Genomic DNA, 23,516 nt, shown 5'->3' with positions numbered 1-23,516 from the left:
ATTTAGGCCGCAGGGGTCAGGCACTCAAGCTGTGACCACAGGAAGTATGAGATGACCATCCAACATCAAGTGGAGAAGGCCAGAATGAAGCTGGATGTGGGTCTGCAGTTCAGGCACACATAGGTTCTGGAGGTATACCTGCCTTCAGGTGATATTAGTATCTATTGAACTGGATGAGATTACCCAGTGAGTGAGTGTGGACAGGAAAGAAAAGGAAGAGCCGAGGATAAAAAGAGAAAGGAGGCTGGGCTGAGCAGTAGCAGCCACCCAGGTGCCACATCACAGGAGAATGTGGTGGCCTCAGGGGTGGAGTGTGGCGTCCTGTAAACCAAGAGGCAAAAGCATCTCTACAGGCAGAACCTGCTCACTCTGTGACACGATGCTTAGAAATCAGTAACGATGTGGAGTGACAAGTGACTGGCGCGGGAATCAGTGACTGAGCTCACAAGGGGAAGCAGGGTGGTGTTCCCTGGTGGGGCTGGTGGGACAGGGATCGTGAAGGGGGTTGAAACTAGGGCCTTGGACATGCCAGCCAGGGGCTCTAACACTGAGCTACAAGCCTAGCCTAAAAAGAGGAATTGTGAGGCGAACAGTTTGTTTTGGTTTATGAGGAAAATATTCTTGGTTTGAGAACAAAAGTCCACATCCTGTGATTTCAAATCTTGTGTCCTGGAGCTCTTTCATTTTCAGGCAAACTGGGATGGCTGTTTCCCCTCATTTGACTATAGAAGAATAAATAAACTTATCAACTTATGGAAGATTAGCTAGAAGGGGAAATGATCTACTGTCTACCTACGTACCTACCACTCAATTAATCCTCTACGTGTTGTGGTCCAATGTCTCCCAAAGCTCATGTGTGTGAACACTTGATCCCACTGGTAGCACTGTTCTAGAAGGTTGTGACAGGCAGAGCCTTGCTGGAGAAAGGAGGTCACTGTGGGTGGGACTCGAGGCTCATGGCCTGTGTTTCTGTCTGCTTCCTAGCTGGCTGTAATGCGATGAGCTGGCCTGCTATGCCTTCCCCATCCCCACGGGACTTTCCTTCTAAATGGCGAGTCAAGTTAAGCCTTTTCCTTTCTCAAGCTGTGTCTAGTTGAATATTAATTCTCAGCCACAAGACAGTCACTGATTCATCTTTCATCTATCTTTATCTTCTACCTACCTACATATCTACCTGTCAATCAACCTATCTGTTTGTCTGTCTGTATCTCTCTTCTATGTCCATCTGTGTCAGATACTACCCCATCACTGTGACCAAGCACCTGACCGGGAGCTACTTAAGGAAAGGTAGGCTCTGGTTTACAGGTTTCTTTTTTAAAATATGTTTGTTTATTTTTATTTATGTATTTGAGAGAGACAGAGAGAAAAATAGGCAGGGAGAGAGAGAGAGAGAGGGAGAGGGAGAATGGACACACCATTCATTACAAATGAATTCCAGGTGCTTATGTGGCTTATGTGGGTCCTGGGGAATCGAGCCTGCAAGCGAGTCCTTAGGCCTCACAGGTAAGTGCTTAGCTGCTGAGCCATCTCTCCAGCCCTGGTTTACAGTTTAGAGGGGAAGTAAGTTTCACGGTGAGGATGGCATGGTGCCAGGAGCTGGAAGCTGCCTCATATTTACTTGCAATCAGAAAGCAGAGGACAAACAAGAAGCAGGATCACGATATAAAACCTCAAGAGCCGCCCCCCCCCCCACCGTGACCTGCTTCTTCCCGTGAGCCTCTGCCTCCTAAAGGTGCCACAAACTCCACAAACAGCACCACCACGTGCGACCAAGTATTGAAACAAGTAGGAGCTTCTGGGGGGATATTTTACATTTGAACCATGCCACCATCTATTTTATTTTTTACTTTTAAAAATATTTATTTAAAAGAGTAGGTATGGGGGCACCAGGGCCTCTTGCTGCTGTAAATGTACTTCAGACACATGTGTCACTTTGTGCATATGGCTTTATATGGGTACTGGGGAAGTAAATGTGGGCAGGCAGGCTTTGCAAGCAAGTGCCTTTAACCATGGAGCCATCTTCCCAGCCCATCTCTCTCTCTCTCTCTCTCTCTCTCTCTCTCTCTCTCTTTCTCTCTCTCTCTCTGTGTGTGTTATTAAAGGTATAATCTCATTCTAGCCTAGGCTGACCTGGAATTCACCAAGTCGTCTCAGGGTGGCCTTGAACTCACAGTGATCCTTCTACCTCTGCCTCCCAAGTGCAGGGATTAAAGGTGTGCGCCACCACGCCCAGCATATCTCTGTATTTTAATATGAAAGCAACAGCAGAGTGTTTATATCCTGATAGGAAGGTTTGTGGCTGGGGAGCTAGGGGAAGGCAGTTTTGGTGGCAATTGTGGCCGAGACAGGTGAAATGCAGAGGTGGTATAAATGGAGGGAGGTGGGCTCAGCTCTGGCGTGTCACAGGACGGAGGGCAGGGCTGGCATAAGCAGTTGTGGGTGAGTGGTCAGGGGACTGCCAGTACTTTTGCCATCAGTGAACTAGGAAGTGAGGATGCCAACTGTTGTAGTTTGAATGTATGTCTACCGTAGACTCAGCAATTTTTTTTTTTTAGCTTGTAACTTAGATCTCCAGCTGCCCGGCTGGAGGTGGTGTCACTGGGGGCAGATCCTGGAGGCCAGCCCTAAGGGGTGTTTGGGAGCAGATCTGAATTCTAGCCCAAAGGTGCGTGTGCAGAGAGGTCTGAACCATGCCTGGGTCTCTGCTTGTTGTGTTTGCTTTTGCTGCTTTTGGTTCTTGTTGGTTGGTTGTTTCTCTCTGGTCGGATGTATGGAAGCAGTTTCTTTTGCCACTGATGGAGGTTCCTTCCTGCATCTGTGAGCTTGAGTAAAGCCCTCCTCCACACACTGTGTCTGTTAGGCAGCTCATCCCAGCAATGCGAAGCTACCTGTACCCCCAGCGGAGAGTGACCAGGGTGGGGAACGGGAGAAGGGAGAAGGGAGAAGCACGAAGGCGCGTAGCCACTGCGCTGGAGGCCCCAGGCCCTGTGAGGTGCGTGGTCCTGAGCAGTCTGTGTGTGCGTGCTGGTCTCCCGTCATGCTCAGCGGCAGTTCAAGTGCAAGCGTGGAACAGAACAGAGTTGGGAGATTTTGCTGAGCCACACAGCCTAGGCCAGACAGGTGTCTAAGAGCTGGGATCTGACTACGCACGGGAGTCAGCCTGGGCGAGAAGGGAGGGATGACTCAAGAGAAGGGAAGTGAAAACCCGAAGGCCCCACGGGTGGTGCATCCTGTTCCTGGTGGGACTGAAGTGCTGTTGGACTTGGGTCCAACTGGAATGCAGCTGTGTGCCGGGCAAGCGCTCAGCCATGGCTCCCCTCCCAGCTCGAGTGGAATGGGGGAGACTGCTGGGGCAGCTGATATAGGACGGCGTCTATGAATGACCATGGGGCAGTCTCGGTTCCCATACTTCCTAACTGGCAGCTGCTCCCTGGCACAGGCTTGCTGAGGGAAGGCTGCCTCTTCTCCCTCTCTCTCTGACGGCCAGGCTCCTGGTGCTGGGCTGCCTGCCACTCACTGAAAACTCCAGCTAACACACCTGCCACTAAGAACATGGGTCTTGTTTGTGGAGCAAGATGACGTCACACTGTTAACATCCGCCCACGAGGTGCCCAGCATGGCTGTTGCATGGCAACGTGCCATGAACCGGCATGTGGGGTGGTTAAGGGGACAGATGCCCCCCTCTCCTGATCCTGCAGCTTTGGGACTATGGGCCTCACACAGTGCCCACGCAGTGGGGGCTTTCTTTAATGACCCATGGAGAATGGGGCATCGTGTGAAGGTGGTGGTGTCTACAATGTGGTCTCCCCCTCAGAGGAGGGCTCCCTCTAGGAGAGGACCTTGCGGACAGGACTCTGGGGTGTTTGTGCTGAGTTAACCCTTTCAGGAACACAGCTGGATGAGCACAGACGGCCTTCAATGCAACCTGAAGTCACTAGCCTTTTTCATCAAAGGGACAGAGAAGGAGCTGGTGGTGGGGGGACTCAGTGGGTGAGAGTGCTTTCTGCACACACAGGAGGAACTCAGTTCAATCCCCAGCACCCCGCGCCGAGGGCCAGAGAGAGCAGGATAGCTAGTCTGACTGGACAACGTTGCAGCTCTGGGTTCAGTGAGAGACCCTTGTCTCAAGGAAATGAGGCAGGAAGAGTGATGGAGGATGCCCAACATCTTCCTCTAGCCTCTACACAACATCACACGCATGCACACCTACCACACACACACAACACGGAAATAGAGAAGTTCCCTGTGAGACTCAGCTGACACTTGTGAGCCCCTGGACCTGCCAGTTGCCAAGAGGCGGCAGCGCTAGGATGGTCCTCTCTTCTGGTTCACAAGCCTGCTCCCCGGCCACTCTCAGCCGAGTCTCCAGCTCCCTTCTGGGGGAGAGCCAGCACCCAGACCCCTCACAGTGTCCTCATTTGCTGTTTTATTGAACGACAGAAAGGAACATGACTGTGCTACAAACCGGGTGGTGAGGTGCTGAGAATATCAGAGGCCAGGCACTGGTCGAGAACCTGACAGAGGACAGCAAGCAGGTAAAAGACCAGGAGAGTGACTTGGGTCTAACACACTCAGAGGAAGGCCGCTGTGGGGGCCCTGAGCTTGGTTTTCGGTTAAACAAGGCTGTGTCCTGGGCCTTTTTTGTTAAACTGTGATTGGGGTCATCATTCGCCAGGGCTCTGTGCAGACACACGGAGCTGACCATCTGTCCTGGCTCTCCTTTGGAAAAGGCAGGAAGAAGCCTAGGACAAACTGAGGCCAGGAGTCCGCAGCCATGCCCCTTGTCACTTGTCCCCTTACTAGGACTTGGCAGTGGGGTCCATCACCTTCCCCATGAAGAGAAGGTTGTGACTGTTCCGCTCAACCATGAGCAGTAGGAAGGGCCTGTTGAAGTGGAGGGTCGGGAGGAGCTGCTTGGGAAGAAACTGGAACTCGGAGGCAGTGTCTTCTACTCCGTCCTCCTCCACGGTCAGCTCCACCTTGTGCACTGCCTTCGGGAGCCAAAGTTCACAGTGTTAATCCAGCAAGAGCTGTCCTTCATCTAGGGAAGGAGACCACATTGACCCACTCTCTGCGGTGGGCTCAAGGAATCCAGAGTCCTGTCTTGGTGCTGCCCCGGTGGGGACCAGGGCATGGAACCAGCTCTTCCCAGGTGGAGACTCGGTTCTGCAAATTCAAGGGCTCCAGGACACTGCTGCTCCCTCTCCACCCCATCTGCCCCTCTGGGCTCCACACCCCACTGGACTTCTTCCCCCACAGGCGGACTGGGATTCTGGGGAAAGGACCAGTGTGTGATCCTTTGTGCTACTGTGATGCCCTGGTAACTTGTATCATATTCTCTGTTCCACCTCCCAGAAACATGGCTTCATTTCACTGCCCCCTCTCAAGCCACATGGTCTTGGCATTTCTACCTCTAACATGCACCATTTCCAGCCCCTCTTTCAGTTTCCCATCCTCTTCTCTGAAGCCTGCCTCAGTTGTCACTGGCTAACTTGCCCCTGCTGGCCTGAGAACCTCAGGCTTTTCAATTCTCCTCTTAGGCTGGGGCTCCCTAAAGCTCAGATTCCATCCAGACGTTTCCTTCTAGAGCCCTCTGGTGACCCTCCTTCCCCGGCAGGTGATGAGTGGCCTTCCAGCACTGGCTGGAGCTGTGCCTGGGGCCTCCCTGTTCCCCATGCACTCACTCATGTCCTCCTCTGCAGCTCGCTTTTCTCCTCAAAGCTGTGATTTTGAAGCACCTCCTCTTTCTGTTCCCAAGAGAGTCTGGTGGTGGCATCCAAATGTGAAAACTCCATTTATGAGGAGCTCATTACATGACCCCTCCTTGCATCACCTAACCCACCCTCATCCTGCGTAACCCTGGGCAGCAGCACCCGTCCTTGAATCACTCGCCCGTACCACTCTCATGTAACCCGAGAGTGCCATCCTGCCTCTCCCCCAACCGAGGGATCAGACTGCGTACACATATGCAAACTCATGGCTACTTCCAGAGCAAGTGGTGAGCTTGGAGACCCTACCCTCAACTTCCCCAGGCCAGCCATCACCAGGGACCAGCTCTGCCCAGGGCAGCAGAGGGCATCATTTATCAGTTCCTCATGTTTCATCATCAAGCAGAGGGCAGCACTGTGGCAGCCCCAGGGGCTCTCTAAGTGAATCAGGAAGCGGGAACCACACGGACCATTAGTTACCAAGAGGCCTGGTCCCGGGGCCTTTAGCCTACCTGGGAGATTTTTTTTTTTTTTTTTTTTGAGGTAGGGTATCACTATGGCCCAGGCTGACCTGGAATTCACTATGGAGTTTCAGGGTGGCCTTGAAGTCATGACGATCCTCCTACCTCTGCCTCCTGAGTGCTGGGATTAAAGGCATGTGCCACCATGCCCGGCTTACCTGGGTGATTTTTATGGGCCAGTTTTCTAGGGAGATTCCTGAGAGGCCAGATTGATGACTGAATATATACAAGCTTTCTGGTAGAAACTTGAGTTGCTCCAGCAGAACATTGCCAGAAAGGGTGAACTTGGGGAAATACAGCCTCCTTCTGCTGCTCAGGGAGAGAAGAAAACAGAGCTGAAACAACGCTGTCCAAGAAGCCTAGCCCAGCCAGTCATCTCCCTGCACGGACAAAAGAATTCAGTCAGTGCTGCCGTGTTTACGACGTGCCTGCCGCAGGCGGGTCTGGTTGGGCACGCTGCAGAGCAATCTCCTTTCATCCCGGACACAGGTGCTCCGAGCATCTACTGCAAAAGAGAAGATGAGCGGGCCGTGGTGGCGCACGCCTTTAATCCCAGCACTCGGAGGCAGAGGTAGGAGGATTGCCGAGAGTTTGAAGCCACCCAGAGACTACACAGTGAACTCCAGGTCCGCCTGAGCTACCATGAGACCCTTCCTCGAAAAACCAAAAAGAGAGAGAGAGCGAGTGAGAGAGAAGAGAAGGGTTAAAGGGCTACGAGTTTGCCCAAAGCCACACTGCTTCCCAAAGCTGAAAGTCCTTCTCAAGGGGCGCTGTTGCCCCTCCCATGGACTGAATAAGAAGCCCTGTCTTTCTGTCTGTGTGTGGACCAATGCAGCCTCTTCCCATTTCCTTCCCCAGTGGGCCCACAATCACACTGTGTGCCACTTTTTCCTGCTGGAACCCGTGGGTGCCTTTCCATTTCTTCACCTCAATATTTCCCGAGGGGACATGATTTACTCTCATGAGGGGTCTGAAGTGTCACTGTGGAAGTAGAGAGTGGATGGGGTAGCCAGAGGCTGAAGTGGAGGGCTGGCCGATGGTTTTCCTAAGTCAGGATGGATCGTTTTGGGTTTCCAGCCTGCAGCACAGGCCTGGAGGAGCTCACACTCCTGCGTGCATGACACTGCATCTCTCCATCCCTGTCTTCCTCACTGTAATGCTCAAGGGCTGCCGTCACAAGAAGCGTGGTTTCCTCCCTCTCCCCTGACTCCTGGGCTCCAGCCCACTGGAGCCTCCTGACAGCTCTAGGTGCCTTCTTGGATCGACCAACCAGTAGGGAGCCATGAGAGAGTTCCTCAGCTATCTCCGGGGGAAGGACCTTAGGGGCAGAATGTCAGACTTGGGACTGAGTGAGTGCCCACGCCTTCTTCCTGCAGCGCAGCCCACGCTTGACTGTGGATTTGAGCAAGCAACTCTGGCCCCCTGGGAGACGTTGAGCAGTGACTGGAGGACGTGTCTGGCTCTCGTATCTGGGGTAGGATACTTCTGGCATCTGGAAGGCCAGAGCATCCAAGCACAGTGCTAAGCACCCTCTGATGCTCAGGACAGCCCCACCCAACAGAGAGTCTCTAGCCCATCCCATGCGTAGGTTGAGAGGACAGGGCCAGTACAGGGGACAGAGGACTGGTGTGCACAAGGACTTGGCTCACAGCACACAGTGGTTTGCTTGGTGGGGGGCTGAAAGGCTTGTCTAGAAGCACCGCAATTAACCTGGAGTCTGTGGCAGGGCTTCTCAGTCTCTAAGCCATACCCGACCCCTGCAGCCTGGTAAGGAGCCCCGTTCACAGGAGTGGGATGGACCCGAGTGCTCGTGTTTCTGGCCAGCGCCCAGGAGGAGCAGTCAGCGGTGCTGCCAGAGCGCGTTTGAAGATGAGCAGATGGATGTGAGGACATGGCAAAGAGGACAGGTGGCTGGAAAGTCACAGGCTCTCCCACAAAGCCTCTGAGCAGTCAAGAGGCGGCATCCTAGTTCCCTGTTGAGTCACTCAGGGGTTGAATTGGATTGAGTAGCAGAGCAGGTCCTTGGTAACCCCTCAACAGGGGATCCCACAGCACTGCGGTGTGCTCATACATCCCCTGATAAACTATGTGGCATGTTCAAGCCTTCCTCGGGAGGTGCTGGCTCTGGGCTTTTTAAGTGACACAGTGGCCACTCCTTCCTAACCTGGCAGCACTTTAAAATGCTCTGGGGCCTCTCAGAGGAAGGAGTGGCAGGCTGATCCCAGGAGGATGGTGATGGGGTCCGGGGTGCTTGTGTTGTGCTGAGCACTCTTCCCATGCAAAGGGCTGAATCTCGTCTGATGATTAGCTGTGACCCAGTCCCAGCTCCCTTTTCATGGCCCAGAGACTAGAAATATCTCAGCACCCCAGAGACCAAAGTGGGCCTTGAGAGGGTCTTCCTGCGCACGAGGTGGGTGGAGATAGCTGAGTCTTACCTCAGTCCAATGGGCCGAACCCACGTGTTAAAATCTTCCTCCACCAGTGCCTCTTCACACTCCCGGACTTTTCCCACATCTGGCAGAATAAAGACTGCCATGATGTTGCAGCTGTAGGGCAGCTGGAGGATGTGGCTGTGCAGGTGGTAGAAATGCTGCAGCTGGAACCAGCCTGCCCGCTGCATCATGGGCACCTGGATGGTGAGCTCCTTGCTCAGCGAGAAGGGTCTCATCTCGGTGAACCTCGGGTCAAAGCGGTGTTCCCATTTCCCTGTAAGAGAGTCCACGTCAGCAGGACCAGCAGAACCCCGGGCACGAGCTACGCATTTCATCCACATGGGAGGACTTCAGGCTTCTGTGTGCCAGGCATGTTCTTTGTGGCAGGCTGTGTGGGGACATGTGAGGGAGCCCTGTGCACACAGATCTTACACACTGGCAGAATACATGGGAAAGAATCAATAAGAAAGTCAGATATGTGGTTCTTTTCAGCAGGAGTCAGGCCATCTAAGGCCCCTGTGACCTCTCTGGAGGGGAGGCAAGGAAGACTAGTTAAGAGGTTGCTGCCGGGCATGGTGGTGCACGCTTTTAATCCCAGCACTCGGAGAGTTCAAGGCCACCCTGAGACTACGTAGTGAATTCCAGGACTAGAATGAGGCCCTACCTTGAAAAACTAATAATAATAATAATAATAATAATAATAATAATAATAATAATAAAAAATAAGTAAATTACTGTCAGGCTCCGCGGAGCATACTCAATCATAAAGGCAACACCAGCCTGGGCTGTATAAAAAAATAACGATAATAAAACCTTGTTAAGGTGTTTGCCTGCGAAGCCAAAGGACCCAGGTTCAATTCTCCAGGTCCCACATAAGCCAGATGCACATCATGGTGCATGTGTCTGGAGTTCATTTGCAGAGGCTAGAGGCCTTGGTGCATCCATTCTCACTCACTCTCTCTCTTTCTCTCCCTCTCTCTGTCTCTAATCAATCAATAAATACAAATTTGAAAAAACATTGCAGGAAAGAAAAAAAGAAGGGAAAAATGAAGAAGCAATTGCATTATTTTGGTAGGAGATAATACAACTCTGTACTGGAAAGGAATAGTGGCCCAGGGGCCAGATGGAAGGAGATTAGAGCTCTACATCCCCAGTGTGTGGATTTTCTGTAGTGTGCAGCATGGAGAGAAAAAGAGACCTGTGCATCTGCCTCCCTGGCCGTGAGAGAACCCCAAGGTTCTCCTGGGTTGGCTGGACTTGGAGCGTTTACTGAGCCTTGGCGGAGAGGAGTGGGAGGAAGTCTTTCTGAGTAGACGGACTGGCAGGAGGAAATCCTTTGGTTGAGTAGGCTGAGTGTGGAGCGCTTCTTTCAGAAAGAACTGAGCAGAGGCACGGAGGTCTAGGCACGAGATGGGGAGTGTTTAGTACATGAGAAGGTTGGGGGCAGCTGGTGTGGCCCAGCTAGTCTGAGGAAGATCCTAGAATAGGAGAGAGGAGCCAGGGTGGAGCTCCCTAAGTGTCAGCGTTGCAACAGGCTCACAGGAGAGGAAGAGGCGCAGTGGGGAGAAGGAAGGCCATGCTGAGACAGGAGGTGACAGCGTCTAGCAGGAAGGTCAACGCAACAGCCACTGGCAGCCAGACCAGGTACGTGTGAAAGGATGAGGTGGTTCCATTCGAAGGAGCTACTTGTGTGGGGTGGGTCGGAGGCAGCTTGATAAAATAATTTGAGCAGGCTGGAGGGATGGCTTAGCGGTTAAGGTGCTTGCCTGCAAAGCCAAAGGACCCAGGTTCAACTCTACAGGATCCATGGAAGCCAGATGCACAAGGGGGTGCACACATCTGGAGTTCGTTTGCAGTGGCTGGAGGCCCTGGTGCGCCCATTCTCTCTCTCTCTCTCTTTCTACCTGTCTATTTCTGTATCTCTCTCTCAAATAAATAAATAAAAATAAAATATAAAAAATAATTTGAGACCAAGACCTGTGTTTGGTGGATGGAGGCCCATTGGCATAGCTCATGTGGGCAGAGCTGGCTCCCAGGTATGTGAGCTGGGCAGTTCCACAGGCCCCCACAAGTGGCTGAATGCTCTGTGTCACATCCTGGGAAGTACTTTTGGAGAAAATGACCCCAAATTCTCACTTGTCACTGGGATCAACAGATGATGTAGTTGGTTCTGAGTCAACATGCCCTGTCCTAAAGCTTGGTTGTGACAGGCAGGGGTGTGTGGGTGTGTGTGGGTGGGAGCTGTTGTAGTTGGAATAAATGTTAAGGTAAAACAGCAAGGATTGGAACACTGTGGAAGAGAAACAGGAGGGTTTCCAGGTAGCCAAGCTGACCAGATAAGGGAAAGGATTGGCCTCTGGGAAGACTGGTTTCTGAAGATTCTGGCCAGCTCCCATGAAGCCCCTCGTTGAGGAGCATGTGCCAGACACTGTTGCCCTTTTCCCCAGTAAACTTCTTTATACATAGGCCTCTATTTAATTGTACCAGACTGAACTGTGGGTAAGAATTCCTTCTACGAAAGTCTCTACCTAATATAGGAAAGAGGCCAACCCAGATTGAGCAAAGAAAGAAGAAATGGCAGACCAAGATTTGTAAGCCAGGCTTGTAGAGGAAGCCCATGGCTGTTGCTCTGGGCTTGGTTAAGTCTCTGCTCAGAGGGTGGGCTTCCTTCTTTTGCCTTCTTGTCTGCTAAAACAAACCTCAGTTACTTGCTTGTCACTTATGTCCGGGCATAAATACTTCTTTGGGAATACGAGGACCAAGACTCACTATGGTGGGGACCAGCCAGGGTGTGGGGAGGAACCTTATCTCCGCACTCATAGCCGGGGGTCTAGCTCTAAAGGGAGCTAGCTGGAATCTGCGTATTTAGGCCACTGTTCTGCCATAAGGGATGGGAGAGGCAAGCGGGTAGAGCAAAGTGTGCGGGATGCCCAGAAAATGCCACCTGGGGCAAGGAGAAGAAATACTCACCTGGGACAAGAGATGGCCTAACTTTTTAATAACTGAAAGATGGGTACAGAATCCGGGAGGTTTACTGACCTTTGAAGAAAATGTAATTGGCCAGAATCAAGACGGAGGGATCCTTTGGCTCCTGCAGAAGCGTCCTCACTTTACCGCCAGTTTGCTTGCGAATGGCGTAGTTCATCTGGTTCCTGGCAATCTGGGAATTCCCTAAATTGACGAGGAAGACTCTGGTGTGGTACAGTTTCTGGGCTGCTGCGACAAACTTGAGCACAGGTTTTCGGTTGCGGTCCATGAACAGCACACTGCCCATGGTGACGCTGCACTCTCCAGGGTGTGGGAGGGTGGAGTTCAGGAGCTTCCCGTAGCGCATAAGCTCCCGGGTCTTCGGGATTTCCGCTGTGCTGAACCCTAGAACCTGCAGGATCTGGTAGCGGGCTTCTGGCTTGGCCTGGACTGCCAGCAGCGTGAGTGGAACCGAGAGGCTCAGCGGGGAGAAGAGCACGTTCCTGCCTGGGTTGCGCACCATCACCTCTCTGTAGAGGCTGAAGGCAAATTGGGAATTATTGAAGAGGATGGAGGGTGCCCCCAAAGTCACTGGCATTAGACCATTCTCCTGACTGGGTGCTTCCTTGTTACACGCGTGGAAACCCAGCCAGGCCACCAGCAGCCAGAGGGACAGAATGGAGTGTGCCATCCTAGACAAAGAAACAGAGCGAGGTCACCCAGCTACACCATGCAGTCCAGCAAGGCCTCCTGCAGCTCTAGGGACCAGAGGGGTGGGGTTCTGCGGAACCAGTGAGAGGCTGGGTAGAGTCAGCCTGGGGAGACCCACAGACCTGGATTCCAGGCCTGACTTGGGCTCCACGGTGGGATCTTAGCCACCTGCCTGCCCCTTCCCCGTGGAGGTCCCAGGTGCGAATGGAGGCTTGCACACCTGAGCAAGGAACTGTGTGAGGCTTGCTGTGAGGACAAAGTGGGTGGAATGCAACAGGGGTTCAATAAAGCGGATGTTAGTAAAGAAACCTGGCCACACGCTGGAGGCTTCTCTGGATTGCTGTTACAATGTCTCACGTTCTATCCATCATAGGTTTTCAATACTATGTATAATATCAAGTTCAGCTCTCTATCTGCTCACTCTAAACCTGTCTGCCAACCCCTGCCCAGATCTTTGCTTTTCCTCTGCTTGTCTCTTGGAGGCTGAGGCTTTGAGACTAAGCCACCAGCTAGCTCTTGTATATGACAGTAGGTTCCTGGCAGGAGAGGAGAGACCAGGCCTTGTTACCCTCCCTCCCTGGAGCAGTTCTGTAACTCATCATCTCTCCCTCCGTTCCTCCCTCGGTCCCTCCTCCTCTCCCTCCCTTTGTCAGCTCAGAAGGCTTGCAGGACCCCAGCTGTCTCCAGGTCCTGCCTGCTCCCTCAACTTGGGGCAGCTTCCCACTCTTGTCTTTCTCTAGGCACCTCCCCCTTGAGTTCTTCCCCTAACCCATTCCATCTTTCTCTCCCTCTAGTCACTTCAGTCATGTCTTGCCCCTTGTCACTGAGCAATGTTTCATTTAATTCTCCAACCAGGCCTGCAACACACTGGGCCCAGGAAGATCAGGTGGCCCACTCAGTGTCCAACACTGGCTGAGCTGGGTTCCAACCCAGTTTGCTGCCATGAAACATGGAGCTTTATTTTGTCCATCACTGACTTTCTAGTTCACAATGAGGTATCCCTCTACACTAAGACCCCCCCCCCACACACATCGGACATAAATCTCAGGCCCTGTGGCACACTGCCCTTGCAAGGCTGGGACACTCAGTGCTACCTCCCCCTTTGGTGTACAGCCAAACTGACAGCTGTCTCCCCAGGGACACACGGAGCGCTGGGGTCCAGACCTCAGGCCGGCGGAGGGTGTGCTTTACTTACAAGCCATGCACTGGCAGCATCATCGAATCTTGCCTCTGTGGGTAGCTGCCCTGGACTGGGCAGTGAGGGGGCAGCTAGCATCACTTGCCAATCCTGGCAGTTATATCACATGGGAAGGCCAGCGTGTACCCTCCTCAGCCAACTGTTCCAGCTACAGTGAGTGTTGCTCACTGGTGTGTGGGGACAGCTGATCGCACAGCAATTGCCGAGCTGGCGTAGCGTGGTGGAAGGAGGTCATGCTGTGCCGTCACGATGAAAAGCAAGGAAAGAGGCACCGTGCACCAGGGCAGTGCGTCCTCCCGCCCCCAGCCGTCCACCCGCCCATCCGCTTCTGAAATACCTGCTGTGGGTCCGACCACTAAGTGAACCTTGAGGAGGGATTAGCAAAGTGACACCTGGTCACTGTCTTCACTTGATCACTGTGTCTGTCCTCCAATATCACTGGGATGGGGGACAAGAGTGTAGGAATGACTAGACTGGGAAAACCCCAAGTGCACGGAAGGTCTCTGAGTTGATAAAGTTTCTGTTGAGCTTACAGAATTCAGTTCCCATTCACTAAGATGAATTCTCCTCCAAGGGCCAAGCACAAGCTCCGGAGCTCAGTGGAGGCTCCTGGAAGGGCATGGCTTTGAGCTGGGCCTGAAGGAATGGTAGCTGTTTATAGCAGAAGGAGGGAAGAAGACTTTCTGACTAAACAAACTTAAGCAGTGCCCAAAAGGTCTCCAAGCCCAGTGAATTCACGCCCACCACCCCCGCCCCAGCTCATAGTCTTTGCTCCCTTTGACATGTATCCAGGGGCCAGTAGCATTTGATTGCCCTGTGCAGAAGCCTGAGCAGTAAAAGATCAGTATAAGAACGGCACTAAGAATGGTATGAGAGCACAAAAGAAAACAAACAAGGGAGAGCAGCCACTCACGTTCATCAGCTCATGTCTCCTAAGAACGTGCTAGGCTTTGAAAGACCCTTCAGAAGAGGCATTAGTCATATTTTGCAGGCAAGCACGTCCTAAGATTGAGTAACTTGTTCAAAGCAAACAGCTCTTAGAGACTGAGGCGGGCTTGGCAAGCTGAGCAGCATGGCACCGGGCTCTGCATTCCTCCCGTCCTAGCAAACAAGTCACGGGACAAAGCACATTGGGGGTTGCAGTGGTGGGACTAGAACCTGACGAGCGACGATCAGATGATTACTCCAAACAGCACCGCTTTGGAGCTGATGTCCACAACATGCATGCAGAGACAGTAACCATCCGGGAACTAGTTACTCAACGAAGTTACCCACACCAAACTCTAGACAGCCCCCCGAAGTGGGAGAGGAGGATACGGACTCTTAGGACAAGTCCCTGGGTACCATTCCCAACACAAGGTGTGTATTCATGGAGGACTGAGCAGGATCACCATGAAAGGTCAAGTGAGAAACGGCATTCAATCAACAAGTTAATTTAGCAAAACAACATCTGTAAGGGACTTTGGGGCTTTCTAGTACTTCCCTGGATTGAAGACTGGGTTAATATTAACAGGCCCAAGGTGAAGTGGGCTTGTGCAATCAGAGGCTTGGCCACCGGATTCCCAGACATTCTTGTCATCACCCCATCGCCTGAGCCTGCTACCCTCTACCTAAAACGCAGGAGAGAGGAAGCCCAGAAGAGTTCCAGTCTCAATTGTCGGGATGTCACTCTCAACCAAGAATGTCAAACTGTAGTCCACCACATCAGTGCCTTTTCAGTGTGTGCTGTGAGCCTCGAGGGCAGAGGGGCATCAAAACCCCCTGTAAGGGGCTTAAGTCCAGAGGGCATCAGATGTGTGTGATGGGAATGGAAAGCCAGGGATTTCCTATATCCAGTTTTTCCCTGACAGACTTCCGTTGCTACTCCCAGAGTGAGCCACCTACATGTGAATCTGCTCAACACCCCTTTTAAGAGCGTCCCCACCCCCTACAGAGCAGCGCTTTCAGGGCTGTGGAAAGCTAGAAATGATTCTGTCAAGATGGTTTGGGGAAATCCTGCACCCTCCGTCTCCCACTTTATTTAAATAAAGAGCTGAGAAGTCCTTCAGTAAATACATAACTAGAGTTTTCCAAACCCATGTGACTAAGGGGCCTTCCCTGCTGATACAACCTAACCCCAGTAGAGGAATTCATCCCTGCAGCCTCGACCTCTAATTCAGCTGAGACAGAACTTCCTCCCAGACCTACCTGCCTTTTTTTTTTTTTTTTGATTTTAATAATTTTTATTCAAACCCTTTGCTTAGCATTTATATTTCAGCTAGATTACCATACATAAATATAAATACAAAATTTAAACAAACTATCTCAGAAATCTCATTTTAACTTATTTTGAAATTAATATTATCCTACCTGCCTTTCTTATCCCCAGCATCCCTTCCACTTAATTCTTAAATTAATAGTCGAAGCCCTGTGTGTGTGTGTGTGTGTGTGTGTGTGTGTGTGTGTGGTGCATGCATACATGTGTGTTAGTGGTGGATGTGGAGGACAGAGTGTCGTGAGGACCTCTCATTGATGTGGAACTCAAGAATAGGCTAGACTGGCTAACCAAAGAACCCCTCAGGGATTTGCATCTCTTCACCTCCCCAGAACTGGCTTTTTGTTGTTGTTTCTTTATGAACTTTACTGCATGAACAGATTACAGACCAGTCACATTCCCCTTGTGTTAGCCTCTTACAGTCCCCTGTCCCCACTGCCATTCCACTGAGGGGCCTCCTCAGTACAGTCATTGCTATTGACCATGGGTGATGAAGGCACGTTCTCATACTTGCATGACATTATTGTACTAACAGCTATTTCTCCAGCTTTGGTGGTTGGATTGCTGTTAAAGGCAAAAAGACTTAGGGGCTGGGGACATGTCTCAGTGGACAGAGTGTCCTCAGCTGTGCTCCGAGTTCTTTTTGTGAGATGGGGCCTCTCACTGGTCACATAGCTCACTAGTTCAGCTGGCCAGCAAGCCCCAGAGACCCTCCTGCCTCCATCGCCACAGAGCTTGGATGGCAGGTGCCCATCACGTGCCCTGAATCTTACGTGGGTGCTTGGGATCTGAACTTTACCAACTGATCCATCCCTCCCAGTCCCCCATTTTCATTTATAATCAGAAAATGTAAGACTTCCAACCTTGCTTATCTCCCCCCCCCCACCAAGACTGCTGTGGCTATTTGCAGGGGTGGAGAGGTTTCATATGCATTTTGGGATGAATCTTTTTTAGTGGTGTTTTGGTAGGGATTGCAATGATGCGTAGATGGTTTTGAGTTGTATTGGTACTTTAACAAGAAAGCTTCCAGCCTGTGAATGCAAAATCTCCTTCCATTTACTTGTGCCTTCTTCAATTCATGTCAGCAACGTTTTATATATATTTATATTAACCATTTTATTATTTATTTATTTATAAAGAGAGAAAGGCAGAGAGAGAGAGAGAGAGAGAGAGAGAGAGAGAGAGAGAGAGAGAGAGAGGGAGGGAAAAGACAGGGAGAGAATGGGCACATCAGGGCCTCCAGCTACTGCAAACAAATTCAGATGCATGTGCCACTTTGTGCATCTGGCTTACGTGACTCCTGGGGAATCAAACCTGGGTCCTGTGACTTTGTAAGGCAAACACCTTAATTGCTAAGCCATTTCTCCAGCCCAGGAAATCTCTTTTTTATCATGGTGAATATGTCTTAATGTGCTGATAAATTCTGTTAGTATTTCATTAAGGATTTTTGTATTAGTGCTCAAAAGTGACATTAATTCCTAGTTTTCTTGGGTCTACAGCCTGATTGTCAGGGTAATTATAATTTCAATTTTCAGATATTGCTTCCTTTTTAATATTTTGGAAGAGTTTAATGAGGATATGAATACTGCTACTTTTTTAACCTAGAAAAAAGTTTCAATTTTCTTTTTAAATTTTTTTTGTTTATTTTTATTTATTTATTTGACAGTGACAGAGAGAGATAGAGAGATAGAGATAGAGAGAGAGAGAGAATGGGCGCGCCAGGGCCTCCAGCCACTGCGAACGAACTCCAGACGCATGCGCCCCCTTGTGCATCTGGCTAACGTGGGACCTGGGGAATCAAGCCTCGAACTGGGGTCCTTAGGCTTCACAGGCAAGCGCTTAACCGCTAAGCCATCTCTCCAGCCCTCAATTTTCTTTTTAAAGAATAACTTAAAATTTTTTTTTCTCCACAGTTTCCCTATTATCTTCTATTAATAATTTCTCTGCTCTTTTGCTATTTTTATTTTTGAGAGAGAGAGAGAAAGAGAGAATGTGCATGCTGCCAGGGCCTTTTCAGCTGCTGTGAATGAACTCCAGACATGTGCGCCCTCTTGTGTGCAAATGTGACATTGTTCACTTATATCACTGTGTTCTGGCTATGTGGGACCTGGAGATTTGAACATGTACTCTTAGGCTTTGCAGGCAAGTGCCTTAACCACTAAGCCATCTCTCTAGCCCTCCTCTGCTTTTTATTTAAAAGAATTGTTTTGTTTATTTTTATTTATTTGAAAGTGACAGACAGGGAGAGAGAGAGAGAGAGAGAGAGAGAGAGAGAGAGAGAGAGAGAGAGATTATGGGCACACCAGGGTCTCCAGTCACTGCGAATGAACTCCATAAGCATGTGCCACCTTGTGCATCTGACTAACGTGGGTCCTGGGGAATCAAGCCTTGAACTGGTGTCCTTAGGCTTCACAGGCAACCACTCAATCGCTAAGCCATCTCTCCAGCCCCTCCTCTGCTTTTTAAAAAGTAGCTACTTTGTAGATCTCTAAACTTTAATTTCATTCATTCTGTTAACTTTGGGCTTTTTTTATTTTCTCTAATTCTTGAGCATTCTGTTAAATCAGGCTTTGCTTGTAAAATTTTTACAGATACAAAGTTACCTCTTAGTACTGCTTTTTATACATTCAAAACGTTTTGGTATATTATATTTTCATTTTAATTTGTCTCAAGGAATTTTCTAACTTTTCTTACGACATTTTTCTTTGGTTCATTGATCAAGACAATCTGTGCAATTTCTGCCTACTTGTTGATTTTCCAGTTTTTCATCTGCTGCTGATTTCTGGTTTTATTCCATTGTAGTCAGAAGAGGATTTTCAAAATTCTTTTTAAATTTTTGAAGACTTGTTTTAAATTTAAAATTTTAAATCTTTTTAAATTTATGAAGACTTGTTTTATGGTCCACTATGTGGTTTTTCCTGGGGAATAGTCCATATGTATTTGAGAACCATGTGTAGGATGCTATTGTTGGCGTAGGGTTCTGGATATATCTCCTGGGTTTACATGATGAGAGTAGTGTTCAAGTCTGTTTCCTTATTGATTGTCTGATTGGTCCGTTGATTATCAACAGTGTATTAGTTAATTCTCTTACTATTACTATAGATTGCAATGTGATTGGTTTGCTCGTCCAGCCTATGTTTATGTCATATGTTTAGGAGCCCTGGTGTTTGGTGCACAAATATTTACAACTTCTATTTCTTCACAGTGAATTAAGTGGCAGTTTTTTCCCCTAGTGTTCTTTGTTTTTGCATTTTTGCATGTTTATATGTGTGGTGTCCATGCATGTGTGCTCATATGTATGTGGGCATGTGTGTGATCACATGTATGCATATGCATTGAAGACTAGAAGTTGACATCAGGTATCTCTCTATAGCTCTTCCCCTTATTTACTGAGCCCAGAGCTTGCCAATTCCTTTACTATCGCTATCTAGCTCACCCCTCTGTGTCTATCTCTGGAGTGCTGATCTTACAGGCATGTGCCATCATACCTGGCATTTAGGTGGGACTCAGGTCCATATGAGTGTGCAGCTAGCATTTACTGGGCCATCTACCTGCTCCTGTTGACATCTTCTAAAGTCAAATCCATCAGTTCTTGCTTTTCTGATTTCTGGGTTTTTTTTTTTAGAATACCAAAAAATATTTTACTAATAAAATTTACTAAAGCTTCCAGACAAGCCATATAAAATGGTCACAAGTGTTTTCTTTCTTTCTTTTCTCTTTGAAGGGGGAAATCTACACATGACAGCAAAGTCACAATGTTATCAGTGAGGGCTGTGGTATTTGCCTAATGTTCCCATTTTGGTTCACTCAAGCTTGTCCATCTCCAGTGTCTAAGTAGAGTGAGACCTGGTTAGAGAACATATTCTAAAGAACTGGTCAGCTGCTTTTAACCAATGCAATTAGATCCCCATAAAAGTGGGGGAAGGAAGGAGCCCATAAAATTAAAACTACTTTCCCCCTTAAAAATAAAACGCAAGCACCCATACCCTGGCAGCTAACCCCAGTAACTACCTTCATTCACAGTGCTTTTTACTTAGTCCATGGTGGGAGAAACAAACAGAAGCAGGGAGCCGCTGCCTTCACATGATGCACAGCAATCCAGATGATACTTGCAGCCTCTGCTCATGCTTTACAACAGTGAATCAGGACAAGACATAGATTGCTAATGTGCACTTAATCACCAAAGGACTGAAGATGCCTGGGCTTTATTCTGTAAAGGTTCTAAGACTGTGTCCATTAGATGCAAAAAAAAAAAAGGAGGAAGTCTTGGCAGAACAGTAGAAGTGACACGTACTTGGGGACTAGATCGATTAAATATTGTTCATGGCATATAGCCTAGTCCACGCTCTTGCTGTTTCTCTGGCCTGGGCTTCACTGGTCTCCCATTGCTCTGCTCCATCATTTGCTAACGGACCATCTGGATTAGGAGCACTTAACAAAGCCTGGGTTGACAGCAGAACTGTGTGGGTCTGCAGTGCTCTGGACCATTTATCTTTCAAAATATCCAATCGTATTTTCCCCAACTTGTCTACATTAGGATGATAAATTTTGGTTATGAAGTGTACTTAAGATGCAGCCATTGGGTATTCCTCTGGAAGGAATAGTTCAAGTTTAAAAGTCCCTCCCTCAAATGGGGAATCCTGGGGGCCAGCAATGACCACATGAAAATAATGGGCATTACTTGCATCTGGTTCTGCGCTGATGCCAGGAACGGGTCTGCCAGCAAACGCTGGGTTTCTTTGATGATCCTGCAGGGCAGCCAGGCCATCTTGCCACATCCTGACTCTGGCCTCTGCTCTTGTCTCCCTATTTCTGTTTTTTTTTTTTTTTGATCTTGTTTAAAAAGGCATTATCCACTTGAAAAGACAATAAATTAACCCCTGGTTTCTTCAAGAGCATTTATGTTTTCTGTTTTAATGTTTGATCCATCCAGAGACCCAAACATTACTTGCTTTGAACTTCAGCTTTGAACACTGAACTCATTGTGATCCCTCTTTGGCCTTCTTGTTTAACTCCCATTCTTGCCTTGCCAATGTCTTTTTTGATGGTCTCACTCCTACACCCCTTTGAACATTGAACTAGATGTCCCAGCACACCTCCACAGAGGTCCACTCCTACCATTGCTGGCTTTCACATCTGTTACAGCTCCTACTTAGATATGGGCCAGGGAACCAGTGGGGAACTAAAGGTGAAGGTTGGGGTCATGGACATAGATAAGAAGGAGAGAGGAGGGCACATATGTACAGTTATCTGAGAAGTTAATGAACACACCTCTCTCTCCCGCCTGGAGCTCCTACTAGGAGATCAAAGCTATATGCTCCCTGAGGCTGGAAAGTGGGCCCCACAGAGCAAAGAGGTGGGGACACTGGACTATCCTTAGGAATTCTGGTAAATATGTTTTGATAAACTGGAACCAAAGACATGGGGGAGGTGGCCGGCTAGGGCTGAGTTTCCAAAGGCAATAGGTAAGAAAATAGGCAGAGCAGCTCTAGTTCGGAATAGGGTTGAGGTTGCCCAAGGTGGCTCTTCAGATCCTCTGAACACAGACACCAAGGGAAGGCAGGAGGTTTGGGGCCAGCCCAGGCCCAGAAGGATGCCTGACCAGTAGGTCAGCCTCCCTTAGAACTCACTCACGAGCTTACTACATACTGGTAGCACAGGGAGGAATTTCTTCTCCCTTGGATCTGCCACAGCTACAGCTGTCTAGCTCAGTTTCTAATAAATAAATATTAATTAAAGACACTGGCCCAGGCAGAGAGGCTGACAGTGCCCAGCAAGTGGGCTCAGGAGGAAGCTGGAAGAGAAGGATATACTGAGCAGAGTCCCCAAGTTGGGTATGTGTGGGCAGGAATGTAGCACCAACTGTCTCTCATGCTGCTGCCCTGGGGACCTAAAGGTGAGATAGGGGTCAGAAGACCTCAGTTCTTGTGTGCCCAAGGAGACTTGGTGCTGGAGAAGAGCCTGGGGCACTTTGATACCTGGCTAGATCATGTTGTACCATGTGCTTCTTGGACCTGAGGGCTTGACTGTCCTTCCCTGAATGGACTTAGTCTAGCAGGATTAGCTAGTGTCATCCATCTGGAAAGGGAAGAGGTTTCCATGGCCACCCCAGCCCACCTCGCAGACCTGCTGAGAAACAGCAATGGGCTTATAAACTTCCCTATTCTAATGCTATGCCTCAGCTGTCTCCTATAGGACTGGAAGTCTGTGCTGTGGGGCTTCAAAGCCCATTTATGTTGGTCTAGAGGGTAGGTAATAACCCAGTGCCAAGGGCAACAAAAGCGATTAGTTTTTTTTTCCCCAGGTGGGGTCTCACTCTAGCCCAGGCTGACCTGGAATTCACTATGTAGTTCTTAGGGTGGCCTTGAACTCATGGTGATCCTCCTACCTCTGTCTCCTGAGCAATGGGAATAAAGGTGTGTGCCACCACACCCGGCTGTGATTAGTTTTTTTTTTTTAAATTATTATTTATTTGAGAGAGAAAAAGGCAGAGAGAGGAAGGGAGGGAGGGTGAGGGAGAGAATGGGCATGCCAGGGCCTCCAGCCACTGTAAACGAACTCCAGATGCATGCACCCCCTTGTGAATCTGGCTTACATGGGTCCTGGAGAATTGAACTGGGATCATTTGGCTTTATAGGCAAATGCCTTAACCACTAATCCATCTCTCCAGCCTGGGGTTAGTTTTTTAAAAAATATTTTATTTTTATTTATTAGAGAGAGAACTCAAGGATACAGTGAGAAAATGGGTGTACCAGGGCCTCTAGGCACTGCAAACAAACTCCATGCACCACCATGTGCATCTGGCTTATGTGGATTCTGGGGAATTGAACCTGGATCTTTAGGCTTCACAGTCAAGTGTCTTAACCACTAAGCCAAAATGGACAGCACAGGTTTATTCATACCAGCCCAGCGGGGCCAGCACTCCAAAGGTCTGGACCCCAAGCTCTGGTCACTTGGGGTTTATACAGGCAATTTGACATAATCTAAGATTTTTTTAAAATTGACAGCCAGGTATGGTAGTGTACACCTTTATCATTATTTTTATTATTTATTTGACAGTGACAGACAGAGAAAGAGAGAGAAAGAGAGAAGAATGGGCATACCAGGGCCTTCAGCCACTATAAAGGAACTCCAGACGCATGTCCCTCTTGTGCATCTGGGTAATGTGGGTCCTGGGGAATTCGAACCAGGGTCCTTAGGTTTCACAGGCAAGTGCTTAACCACTAAGCCATCTCCCCAGCCCCATCTAAGATTCTTTACATTATTGGTGGGCCCCAGAGGCTCTGTCTGGGTGATCACAATCCTTGAGTGAGAATTTTTCTGCAATAAGCAAGTTGGAAGGTGGTTTGCTTGGGGGATCATGCTTATATTTATGACATGGAATAGAACAGGGAAAACTAGCATGAGTTACAAAATGGAAGCTGTCAGTCGGGACATGGCCTTGAAGCAATACAAAGAGTGCAGAATGCAACATGACCTTGGGGCTTCAGGACCAGGTCATTTTCTGAGTTAGATTTTCGGGCTGTAATTCTCCCATCAAAGTGTTCGTTGCAAGTCTTTGTTGTGAGTAAGACATGCAGCTGAGGCTCAGTAGCCTTTCCAGAAAGAACCTGCCCACATAAGGGAAGAATTACAATGGGAGAAAGACACGTGGCTGCTAGCTTCTGCATTAGCCTTTGATTTGGAAAGGAAAATGGATTAAAAGGAAGAGATGAGATGGAGGTG

The 23,516-nt window shown here is 49.3% G+C and overlaps 1 protein-coding gene and 1 pseudogene across 1 annotated transcript; both read right to left on the bottom strand.

The window, feature by feature from the left end:
- Window positions 1-4,799: 4,799 nt before the first annotated feature.
- On the bottom strand, window positions 4,800-12,319 carry LOC101615284 (alpha-1-antitrypsin-like). Its single transcript, XM_045155603.1, has 4 exons — window positions 11,701-12,319; window positions 8,665-8,935; window positions 6,388-6,538; window positions 4,800-4,991 (listed from the first exon to the last, which is right to left on the bottom strand). Exons 1-4 carry the CDS (start codon window positions 12,317-12,319, stop codon window positions 4,800-4,802), a joined length of 1,233 nt encoding a protein of 410 aa, XP_045011538.1.
- A 7,782-nt stretch (window positions 12,320-20,101) lies between these two features.
- Window positions 20,102-20,559, bottom strand: LOC101611608 (annotated as a pseudogene).
- Between the last annotated feature and the right edge of the window lie 2,957 nt (window positions 20,560-23,516).

The sequence above is a fragment of the Jaculus jaculus genome, chromosome 7, assembly GCF_020740685.1.
Source record: "Jaculus jaculus isolate mJacJac1 chromosome 7, mJacJac1.mat.Y.cur, whole genome shotgun sequence".
Lineage (NCBI taxonomy): Eukaryota > Metazoa > Chordata > Mammalia > Rodentia > Dipodidae > Jaculus > Jaculus jaculus.
The sequence above is the reverse complement of the archived record's forward strand: the minus strand, read 5'-3'. Positions and strand labels throughout refer to the sequence as shown.